The sequence below is a fragment of the Phaethon lepturus genome, unplaced genomic scaffold (assembly GCF_000687285.1).
Source record: "Phaethon lepturus isolate BGI_N335 unplaced genomic scaffold, ASM68728v1 scaffold19981, whole genome shotgun sequence".
NCBI lineage: Eukaryota > Metazoa > Chordata > Aves > Phaethontiformes > Phaethontidae > Phaethon > Phaethon lepturus.
In genome coordinates this window covers 1-12,319 of record NW_010515785.1, presented here as the reverse complement: position 1 = coordinate 12,319, position 12,319 = coordinate 1, and the positions used below count along the sequence as shown (strand labels likewise).

Sequence of the window (12,319 nt, the reverse complement as noted above, 5' to 3'; positions counted from 1 at the left end):
AGTAAATTATTTTCTTGCTTTTAAAAGTAGTTGCCAGTAAAAATCCCCAACAAACCAAATCAGTAAGTGATTTTGATTTCCTAATGACTAACTATTCAGTATCAAGAATGACAGTAAGTTTCAAAGACATTTTTCAGTCAAGATACATCTTCTAGACTACTAATAAAACCTTTCTGTACATTCTACAGCATCAGGCACACAAAGCGCAGGCGGAGAAGTATTTTGAGCTCATATGCTGTAGATCACTTCAAATTCAAAGGCAATTTCTTCACTAATAGGAGCTGGAAATGGCATAAACATCTCAGCTTTTGAAAAAACTCAACCCATGTTTACAAAGCACAAATGCTCCCCAAATCTTGAATTATTTAACTTGGTTAAAGGATCTTGCAATCTCCTTATAGCTGTTGCTGACATTTATGCACACAAGTCAGCATCACTTCCAGTGCCACAATGTTGGTATTTTGACAGTCTCTGGTGCTCCACTCTGTGTGTGTCAGTTTTCAAGACGTGTCAAGCTGTCGTTTTTTTCTAGTAGAAGCAGAGCTGAACCCTGGATATTTCGTGTACTCAAAAGTTGAGGGAAACTTGTTCCCAGGAGAGACAAAGCACTGGAATGAGGATTACTTTTGCTGTTCATCCTACAGGTCACACACAACAAGTATGGCTGGGCAGACAGTATCTGTGGGCCTTTACTCCAGTTACAAGAGGGCTCCTTACGCTGCCTTCAGCCAGTTTTACACAGGAGTCAAGTCAGTGACTTCAGGTAAGTACCCCTTGCTTCTCACTGGTATAAAGCAAGAGATGCAGGCAGATGGTGCGTATGTGGAAAATATCTTCAGCTCTAATCTGGTCATGCACCCACACGCAGCTGATACATGTGCTGTTTTCACACCCTAGCACTAGCTATTGAAGCAACTGCATGGTCATGGAGAGGAAGGAAAGATCCATCTCCATGCAGGAGGAAAGGAATGGAAGTCCCTTCAGTCTCTTTTGAATTGTGAGCAGCTGTGCCCCATTGTACGTACTCTGCTCCAAAATCCCCATAGTAGAAGCCATGCTACAAGACTGTACCCAGGGAGAGGAATCCTGTAGTGCTGGTGATGGGTTGGGCACTCTGGTAATTTATAGTCAAGTAATGGATGGTTTTCAGGGCATACTCTAGGCTTAAAGGCAGTGTATGAACAAGACTTTCCAAGCCAACACATTTTCATGATTTCCAAACCTAACTGAATAACAGATAGGGATCTGGTTATAGAAGCCCTTCGCATTAGCACATGTCAGATTAGCTAACAGAACAGCTTAATCTTTTCCTGTGTCCGGCATCCTTTGTGAGACATGTTCAATAGGTACCCTTGGTCGCCTCCTTGTACATTCACATTCCTCCTTAAGTGTCTGTTCTGAAGCCCCTGAAGTCACCTTGAGCTCTTTCTCTTGACAAACAGGACAGCAAGCTGTAAGACCTTTGTTGTGACAACTTGGACATATCAGCACAAGCTGCCGGCAGTGCTGGCTGGAACAAAGTTTATACTGGTCCCACAGTGTCCCACAGTATCTGCATGCTGGAGGGAGGAGGAAAAGAAAAAGTTAACACCCACTTGCCCCATCTGTCCCCCTTGCAGAGGGTCCTCCATGGTACCAGGGGGCTGCAATCTCTCATGTAAGTGGCTATCTATTGTCTTCCAGCTTTTTAATTCCTGCTTTAGCTTGATCTTCTAGAACCTAGTTCATTTTTAAACTCCTGATTTTGTTGTAAAAAACTTAAGAGCAGCTGTCCCTCAGGACAAGGAAACAGTGCTCACTAGTGCTTTGTCTAGTTCCCATCAAACAGATTTAAAGATTCTTGCTACCAAGAGAAGAAAGATATGCTGGTGGTAATTAAGCCAGTAAGCAGGAACATTGCCTGCTGGGGAAGGGGGTGCCATGGGACTTCCTTCCACCTAAACCCCATGGCTTGTGCAGATGGGTGTCATCTGCAGTCCTGGTAGAGTCCTTCCATAACTTCAGACAGGTTTTAGCCCTTTAACTGAAAGCTACAGCCCAGTTTAGCTATACCATCAAGAAGGTGTCTATCCAAACACTTCACCTTGAAACTTTTGTAGGGATGGCTGTGATGTATCTGGAGTGTGTTCTGTTTCTACACCAAGCCAGGCACCTCCAAGATGTACAGGGTAATTACAGAGGAGGAATGGGAGGTTATGCTCAAAAAGTTGCCTGCTCAGAGAACAACCAGCAGTGCTTCCTAAAAAAGGCTAGAGCCAAATTCCATCTCTTTGCACCCAGCAACTGAGAAGAACAAAAACATACTTCGTCTAGAGCAACCTCAGCCAAAAGACCAGGCAATGTTCTTAACTTCAACTGGGGGTAACTGAAATTCTAGAGGCTACAGAAACTTTTTAAAGCATGAAAATAACAAAGTAACGTAGAGCTTAGTACCACCACTCTCCCAGTGCCTGGCAGTCTGTGCTAATGTTCTGTGATATTACTGGAGCGGAGAACAGCTGATAGCAGAATTATTTAATGCTTCGGTCACTTGGCCAGCTACAGTCTGACCAGCACTGTGGGCAACAACTGGGTAACAACAGCAGTAGTGCTTGACATACATCTCCATAGCTACAGGATGGCTCATAACAGCAGCTGTTCTGCAGGAGATACTTCCTTTTACTGCTCCAGTTTTAGGGAACTGTTTAGTGACCCCCTTTTCTCTCATTTCTATTTTATGTGTTAAAGCCATAGAGTTGATAATCATCATGAGAAGTGACAGCACTAAAAGATCAAAACAAGTATAAGGAACACAGACCAGTTTGTTCCTGGTCTGCTGCTCCTATCTTGCACATCTCTGTGGAAACACACAGCTGCCCCTATCTTGCACATCTCTGTGGAAATGTCTGCAATAGCTTCCCAGCCTTCTGCACTTACATTATCTAGTCCTACCTGAGATGATATCTTCATTGGAACAAATGGCGTAACGATCATCAAATACAAACAGCTTCCCCCTGTAGAATCCATCTGGAAACTCTTCCAGGTACTTGTGAATTCCACCTTTTAGCTGGTAAACCTCTCTGCACACTGCCTGTTTAAAGCATATTAGCAGAAAAGTTGAAGGGAACAGCAGCGGTGGTGGTGTGCCAGAGTTCCCAAAGCAAATGTAAATGCTAAGGGTCAGTGAAAAGCAGCAGCTTCGCAGTGACCATCAAATGGCACCATGTGCATCCACAACTCTAGGCAGCACTACTAAGGATTACTGTGCAGCTCCACAATGCTGGCTTGTTGACTTGAACCCAAATACACATTTAATATTGCAGTCAAAAAAAGGCTGATAACCTCCTCAGCTGAGGGAGGTTTGCTGCATCACTGATCAAATGCTTTTGAACCTCTGTGAACTGCTGTTTATTCTGTTTTTGTGTAGCAAGCTGTTAGCAGGAGCAGAATTTCTCAAGGTTCACACTGTCGCAGCAGAGAAAAAAAATCAAGGGTTTAAATCTCTGGAGAACATGTATGTGTGCAGTTCCCGTGCTCCTTGAGGGAAGGATCCAGAAGAGTGGGATGGAAAGCACAATTACAACAATGTGGGATGCTGGATTTAATTCCACAACACTGGGAAAGCACTGACTGGCTGATTTTCACCACTCTTGAGATGCTCAAACTGTGCAGCAATGACCACAGAGCATAACCTAGACAGAGCTTGTCAAAACCCTGCAGAATGCTCTCAAGCCCTCCTAAAACACTGCTACAATGGGCAAGGCAGACTTACAAATACCTCTTCTCAGCACATGGGTTACATAATTATTTTCACAGAGGAATCACTGCTGTGATGCTGTGACACCAGTCCATGCAGATCATCCTGAGCTGCATTAAACTACCCACACAGCCCTGACAGGCAACATGAGGTAAGTGTGCATCAGAGACGTTTATCTCCCCACCTGCTCATTGAGCAGTTTGTGCTCAATAAGAATTTACCAGCAAAAGACGAGACAGCTGCCCTTAAAGGAGTCTCAACTCCCCAACACTTGTGCCCTGAGAAGGACATCTCACCTTGCTCCGTAAGTAAGCAGAGCCTCTTTCACAACGAATCCCTCCTGTGCAGTACATCAGGACGCGCTTGTCTTTAAAAAGCTCCAGGTTTTCATCTACGTAGCTGGGAAAATAGCTGAATTTCCTGATATCTGGAGCCAGACAGCCCTGGAAATGTCCCTGCAATAACAACAGATGGCCATGTGACTGGTTACAAGCAGTCTTGTATGTTAAGGTCTGTGCCTCCAACAAGAGGAAGTGACAAACCTTTGGGCCAAAACCCTCAGCTCACTGCAGCTGCTTTAGGCAGTTCCTCAGCTGCATATATGCATCAAAATACCTGTTAAAATCTGTAAGAGGATTCTGGACACAGCATGTCTCGTCAACGAAACATAAAAGGGGAAGCTAAGCAGAAAAGAATGTCAGAGAGAGGATGAGCCACAACAGCGGAGGAGGGCTGGTGGGTGTGACAGCAGGATGCCCCTATTCTTTATGACATATGGGACAAGGCAAAAATGCTGGAAAACACCCTTATAAATTATAGTACTTTTACTTCAAACTATATGGTATTCACTGCTAATGTTGTATGGACCCCTTTGTCTTCTTCTTGCCCCAAGCTGTAAAAGCACTTAGCTGGGCAGGCTCCATGCCAAGTCACTGAGCAGGTTCTCTGCTGCTTGTGTCTGATATGCATTACTAAACTGAACTTTGTATATATTACAGTCAATCTGGAACATGGAATCTCTACTTCCAGTAAGGTTATACCCTCACAACATGAGATGCTTCCCCCCAGCACCTGTAACACACTGCAAGAAGCAAGCAAACAACACTTACTATTTTACTTTCATAGAAGTTCCTACAGTCCAGCAAGATGGTATCGTTTTGTCCTTGACTGGCCTTAGACAAATACTGTTCTACTTCTCTATGAAATTCCTGAGGGGATAAATGGATTCCTTTAACAAACAAACAAAAAAAAAAAGAAAAAGAAAAAAAAAGGGAAAAATAAGAGAAAGAAGCGAGAAGCAGAACTACTAAACAATGTTACATATGATCTTGCTGATCCAGATTCTCCTCAGATTTCCAAACAAAAATTTTCTGCGACGGTTCACAGACCTTTCATCCAAGTTTATCCATGTTTGGCTTCCTATTGGCAAGTGAAAGAAAATACAACACTGTTCCACATGACAGAAGCAGCAGCAGACAGGTACCTGTCTCTATAATCTTTGTTATGTCCCCGTCAACTCTTACACTTGAAAGAGTGAAAAATGTTGCCTTTCCCTTTGCTCATCTTCCGTTAGATTTGAAGGCACAGAAATGTACAGAAATGCAACGTTTTCAATGAAACTCTTCTCCATTGATAAAAATGGAAAATTTCCATAAGCATGTATATTTTCAGTACAACTTTAACATAGTTTTTCAGGTTGCTCAGGACTTAGGACTCCCAACCTACTGAAAAACAAAAAGCCTCCCCCACCAAAATTCCTTACCTTATTAAAAAATAACCCTATACAAGGATCCTGCCAGAGTAATGTGAACCATCTCCATAAAATGCTGTAAAATAGGCAGAAAAAGGAGAAAAAAGGAAAGAAATATCCAAACATGCATCCCACAAACTGGCAAAAAACAGAGGAAATAAATAATCTTCTGCTAAAACCACAAAAAGATGCTGTAGAAATCTACCGACAACAAAACCTCTTGGTGGAAAAGAAAGCCCAAAACTGCTGTTAGTTGCTGTTTGCTGTGCTCCTGCTTACCACCTATGTTAAGGGTCCTCATAGAAGATGCATAGCCAGTTACATCTTACTTGTAAGATCTTATGGGGCACAATCCATACTAAGCAGCTACAGGTAGCAGAAAACAAATGCAGCCTGGGCTAGGGGACTGGCATGAACCTGATGCAGAACTTGGCTCTGCTTCAGTGCAAAAGGCAGGCAGATGGCTGTTAGCTTCAACACAAGTAAAGCCAAGTCAGCAAACCCTAACATAGGAACGTGTATATATTCAACTGTAAGCTTCAGTGTGATTCTAGCATTTTTGAGGGGAAAAAAACCCCATTTCTCAGCATCCACGGCTCCAGAATCCACTGGATCCACAAGACTCCACGGAAAGCTCTTCCTATACAGCTTGGTTCTTACTGCAGGCTAACCACAATGAGAGAGCGTGTGAGCTCTTTATATGATACCACTTCCGAGCAGTCTCAAGCACCTACAGAATAATTAGAACAAATACTAATATATTCATGCATTGAAATGTCTTTCCTAACCATCACACATAGCTTCATCTTACATCTGCCTTTAGCAGGTGTATGATGACTTATTCCCTGACTAAAGCACAAGGTATGTCTCTACCCCAAAACAAAGTAACGGCTTGATGTCATTTGAACTATTACTGTTTCCTACAAAACAGAAAATTAATTCTATACAGTTTTCTGAGCACCTAAATGCTTAGTAAACCAAAACCTAGGCCAGCAAACTACCTGCACCAGGAAGAAATCAATTTCCATATCTGCTTCTCCCGTGTTCTGGCCACTGTGCAGAAGGAAGTGTTTTTGATGAAAGTACTTTATTCTTCACTTACCTCTCACTTGGGTGAGAGACTTTATTTTTCATTAAATCAACTTACCAGTTTCTTTATAAGACAGTATCTTTGGATCAATGCCCATAGGTACAATTTCTTTGAATACTCTAACTCGAAGGTCTGGGAAACAGTGAGCTCCTCCTGCACTCTTCTAGGAAATTAAACACAGAAAAAATCCACCAAAATTTGCCAGGTGTCAAGATTAAAACTACCCACTCACTTTAATTTCTACAACTCACTAGAATATGAAAGTGTCTCGGTGGCTGAGGGAAATTTCTGCTGAAATCCACACTCTAAATCGTGATGTTTAGGCAGTGGACCCCTACTGTGACCCAGCAGACAGGTGTCTCAGGCCCAGTGACTACTCCGCAGGTGAGATAGGCACCATTTGGCATGAGGCGTGGAGCCATTTCCTTCCACGAGGAATGGGAAGGAAAACAGATCTCAATGTCACTAGCACCTATCATGGGAAAGTCAAGGCCTCTGCACAGCATGCTGACCCTGACAGGCATATTAAATAACCTCCAGTAATGGATCATGTTGACACATCTGGGCCCTGCAGTACTCTTCAGCCCCTCTCATGCCCCACACAAGCACACCTAGGCTGCTGGTCATGACATGTGCCATGGGAACTGCAGTGGTTCATAGGTGTGAAAGAGACATATGGGAGGTCAGCCAGGCTCAAGATATGTTAACAGTGGAGTCTGACACCCCCACCCCAAAAAACTCAAGCACAGATTTCCCCTTTGGAGGTCTCGGCAAGCCCTTTTTGGTATCTGCCCTGACTGCAGGCGACAAGAATTGAGAATTTTGTAGGGCAGAACTTCAAACATGATTTAGACACTATGAAGCATATAAACACTCAAACAAAAGTGCAGTGCTGTGCAGCACTGTCCCAGCTGTCACGGAAATGAGTCTGCAGCAATTACAGTGGCCAACATTTTTATAGCCCCAAGCACAATTTTCACTCCTCTATGCCCATGTCTTCATGGCACAGGGACCTGAAATCCCCGCTTACTTGAGTACACAGCATGCAGAGGAAATGTGAGACAGAAAATACCATCATGTACTAATGCATGAATGTTGTTGCCCAGAGAGATCACGCAAGGTTGGAGGTTTTGACAAGGTCAAGGTAAAATTCCATCTTTGTTCTGTTTTTGCATCTACACATGACCATAACTAACAGGTCACATTTAGTTTTGAAATTCAGCCAAGCACAAAGACAGTTAAAAAGCTAAGACTGAGTCAGCATTGCAGCTCTATGTGGGATTTGAGCTTCACAAGTTTCACTAACTCCTTTGATCTAGCTATTTATGGAAAAAAAAATAGTAGTCCCTGCAAATAAATTGTGTGGAAAAGAAAAATGCTACAAAAGCAGCAGCTTTCCTTCCTCACAGAGAAACCAGTACCTACAGTGCTGGGACAGCAAAAGCCTACCAGAATGCCATACAGTGCCAGCCGCAGCTGCCATCACCATCTGAAGACAGCAATCAGCACATATGCTCAGGCTCAAGCAGAAGTTAGCACCTCACACTCCCTCCAGTCAGGCACTAACTGGAGTAGGGAGATCTCGACTCTGCCTGTTTATTTTCTCTAAAAGACATCCAATTCATGAAACTGATAGTGCACCTATATGGACACCAAAGCCTGCATGAACCTAAACCAGCAGGCTTCTAGATGAGGATTGAAAAATTAGGGTGAATAGGAAAGTGTGGAAATAGTTTGCTTGGGTAAGTATACGTTGCAATGCTTTGGTTTTGGCAGTCAAGTTGGTGTAAATTCGTGTTGGAGAATGGTGGGGCTGAAGCACACTCCCTCATTCACCTGTCTTGGGCATTGCAGCTGCACCCATAGCTGCCAAAGATTGTAGCAGCTGCTATCACTGCTCATGATAATGGCTACTTACTGGTGAAAACCAACAGAGATATCTAAACAACGTAAGATTAGGAACCCTTGACTTAGATCAGTGCTGGAAGAGCAGAACTGCTAGAGCAGAAGTAATACTACCAAGAAGCAATGTGCTTATTTATCAAAAATAAAGTGTCCTGCATTAACAACATCTGTGTAGAAATTATTCTTTCATACCTTGAAATCCTCTTGACACAAAATATCTTTGAACAGAGGCTGGGAAAGCATAACTTCAATGTAGAGATTGGTAGCTACTTTGCTTCCACCAACTGTCCCATTAATCCCTTCTGAAGCAACTCGCACCTAGAAGGCAAGAGAAGCTGGGGCTAAGGCTTAGTAACAGCAAAACCAGATCACAGTGAAATTAGCAAAATATGACTGGGTGACAAAAGGCAGACACAGAAGTATGTTCAGAAAAGAGACTACTAAGGAAGGAAGGAAAACATGGTTATACTGAGGTTGAACACAAAGACAGTAAATGAAATAGGAATAAAACCACGGTAACCACTTTTGAGCCATTTCAAAAGAATGACATCAAGACAGTCAAAAGTTTGTGCAATGAACAGAGAAATACTAACTGGTTAACAGGCAAATCCTGCAGTCAGCATTAAAATTCCCTCTGGAAGTCTGCCTCAGGAAGAGCAATGGGATTGTGCCCAATGACTCACACAGCTAAAGCAAAAATGTGAATATGCATAATATTGCATGTACCATTAAATTTCACTGTGAGTCATTTTATCTCCAGCACTGACAAACCAACAAAAACTCTGAAGTGGTGAAGAGAAAAAAAAAGATTGAATATAAGAGGCAAGGAAAAAAAACAACTGGTTAAAAAGGCGAATGCTGTACCTGTCTTGGAAATGAAAAAAATTGAGAAAAATGCCAACCACCAGACAAGATAGCTGAGTAAAAAAAGAAGTGAATGTGTCACGACATTTCACCCCTAGACGTGTGCTGATGTAGAACAGGGGAGGAGCCTACCATTGGCAGAGAAAAAGAAGCTACTTGGGAAGACAAGTCAAAGATAAAAGTAGTCTCCTGCTCTGAGTTGCCCTCTTGAAAAATTCTTCTCCTCACAGATAGCCTAGGAACATCAGCTTCGTGAGGCTACAATTCACCTTTGCCCACAGCCTCAAAAGGCCAGCTAGATGAGCCAACTCACCTCCGTGGATCCAACATTCCTCCGTGGCCAGGAATGTAAAAAACAAAGACTCTGTGCAGGAATAAGCATTGCTATCCCATGGTGTGGTCTAAGCTGTCAGTTGCTCTAGTCTCATTCCTGACAGTATACTTTACAGCTTGGCATAGCGATTCTGACTGGAAGACCATTGCGCATTGAGGAGTTGGTGATACTCATAACAGAGTGCCCAGAGCAAGCCCAGACCCATGCAGAACAGTGCTGCCCCTCCAGCTTGGCCTTCAGGCTGTGTGTGCTGCATTTATTGTACAAATAAACCCACAGGATAAACCCAGTTCAGTAACTCTAACGGAGATGCCTGCATGCAGCTCCCTGTTGATACCAGTGATTATGCCACCTGTGGGTCCTTGCCTTTATCTAAAAGTGCATCAAGAAGTTCTCATGTGAGTATTCTTTCTGTTTGACAGTAGGAGAGATGAAAAGGCTTTGCTTTCCTGTAAAAAATCAGTCTGTAACAGTTTGAATTATGGAAATGGGGTAAGTGTTGCAAGGACAGGGTCCGGACAGTGTGCTGTGTGGATCAGAGGCTCACTCAATGCTGCACAACTCAAGGTTCCCAGCATCTAAAGGGATGTAAGATTATCTATATTTTTTTCTTTGTAGCATTAGTTCTTAAATAGCATTTAAAATTATATTTAAGTGCCTTTCTTACTGCAATCACAATGGACGAGGCACCATCTGGTGCAAAACACTTGGTTCTCCACAGGCCGCACTTGTCCTGCACTAAGAAAGATTTTTATTTATTATTTATTTATTTATTATTTATTTAATAATTTTTTTTTTCAAGAATACAACCATTGCTTAAAACCTTACCTTGCCAGTGAGATGCAGATGCTGGCACAAAGCCTTTTGCCAAGCACAAAGTTTCTCTGGATCCTCCACCTCACAGTAACAGTAATACAGAAGTACTTCTCCCGCCTTGCTGCCCATAGCATGGCAAAAATGAACAAATAGGAAAAGGATGTTAGGGTTGAAAGCACAAAAATATATGATTAGCAGTAACCATTCAAAAAGCAAAAAATTTTCTTCTGGCAGATGCGGGGAGAAAACAAAAACAACAAACAAACTTTGGAGGGATTAGCACTGCTGCCTTTGATTTATTTCAGGGAGAAAGAATATGAACTAAGAAAAGCTCCCACATTCCTAGTTCTCAGGACTGGTTACAAAATGAACTCATCTGTCCCATGCTGCTTGGGACATCTCTGCCACTGCTCTACTGTGTGCTCTTCTCAAGCTTCTCTCAACACACAGGACAGAAGAATTGCTGTTTTCTGCGTATGCAAGTGTCCCATTACATGCTTAATTTGACAAACTTGCACTTGTGTCCTGGTTTCAACTGGGATACAGTTAATTTTCTTCACAGAAGCTACTATGAGGCTATGTTTTGGATTTGGGATGAAAAAATGTTGATAACGTACTGATGTTTTTAGTTGTGGCTAAGCCATCAAGGACTGTCCAGCTTCCCATGCTCTGGCCTGCCAGGGAGCAGGCTGGGGGTGCACGGGGAGCTGGGAGGGGGCACAGCCAGGACAGCTGACCCAAACTGGCCCAAGGGCTATGCCATACCATACAACATCATGCCTGATCAGTGTATAAACTGGGGGAGTTGGTCAGGGATGCGCCACGGCTCGGCAACTGTCTGGGCATCGGTCAGTGGGTGGTGAGCAATTGTGCTGTGCATCACTTATTTTGTATACTCTTTTACAATTTTTGTTTTTTTCCTGTCCTATTAAACTGTCTTTATCTCAACCCCCAAATTCTAGCCTTTTTTTTTTCCAATTCTCTCCCCAGTCCTACTGTTGAGCAGAGGGTGACTGAACAGCTGTGTGGTTGTTTTGGCTACCTGATGGGTTAAACCACAAAAACTTGAAAATTCAAGTGCTTGAGCTATCTAAATTCAATAAATATCTAAAACAGTCAAAATTTTCAGTGAGATCGTGAGCCACACAAGCCGAACTTTCTCACAGTCAGAAGCATTTTTGTGAACCTATTCATAATGAACGAGCCCTTAAGGTACTTGAATGAGCAGAGAAAAGGGACCTGTGTAGTGCGTACCCTGCTGCTCTGCTCTCTTCTGTTACAGTCCTTCCTTACTTATAGATCTAAGCCATTAAGTAACACCTGTACAGGTCTGCTTTAACAATGCAGGATAATACAGCTCTGATAGTTCAATCTTCCCAAGTCCCCACCTTTACCATCAAAAAAAAATGCAACCTATCTATTACTTTAACAGCACAGAGGTAATCTGCAGATTTTGTACAGGCATGAGCAGCTGTGATTCAAATAAACCAAATGACTCCTGGAAGGTACCTACACCTCTCATCTAAAGAAGTATCTCAGGAAGGCAATTGAGGCATCTGAAGATCTGAAGGAATACCAGGGAAGATTCTTTCTACATCTTAAAGTGCCACTCAAGTGAACTTCATAAAAAGAAACAGTAGTACTGGCAGAAGATCATGTAAAGTGTGAGCAGCCCAACACCCCACTCCAGGCCAGTACTGGACCTCCAAACAGCTGAGAGACTTTCTTACCTTGTCAGGTCATCATAGGTAACATGGCTCGTGTCTGGGAGCGTGCAGGAGATCTCAGGGCTGCTACGGGAGCACCCATGTAGCCCGGCTGCCT

At 43.0% G+C, this 12,319-nt stretch overlaps 1 protein-coding gene across 1 annotated transcript; it reads right to left on the bottom strand.

Annotated features, from left to right (window-relative positions):
* Nucleotides 1–1,167: 1,167 nt before the first annotated feature.
* TSTD2 (thiosulfate sulfurtransferase (rhodanese)-like domain containing 2) lies at nucleotides 1,168–12,299 on the bottom strand (the record flags this gene model as incomplete). The annotated part of the gene is made up of 8 exons (XM_010295882.1): nucleotides 1,168–1,559; nucleotides 2,932–3,070; nucleotides 4,033–4,191; nucleotides 4,846–4,964; nucleotides 6,634–6,739; nucleotides 8,674–8,799; nucleotides 10,508–10,616; nucleotides 12,226–12,299. Coding segments are annotated over 8 exons (1,092 nt in total), but the record flags the coding sequence as incomplete, so codon positions are not given.
* Nucleotides 12,300–12,319: the final 20 nt, after the last annotated feature.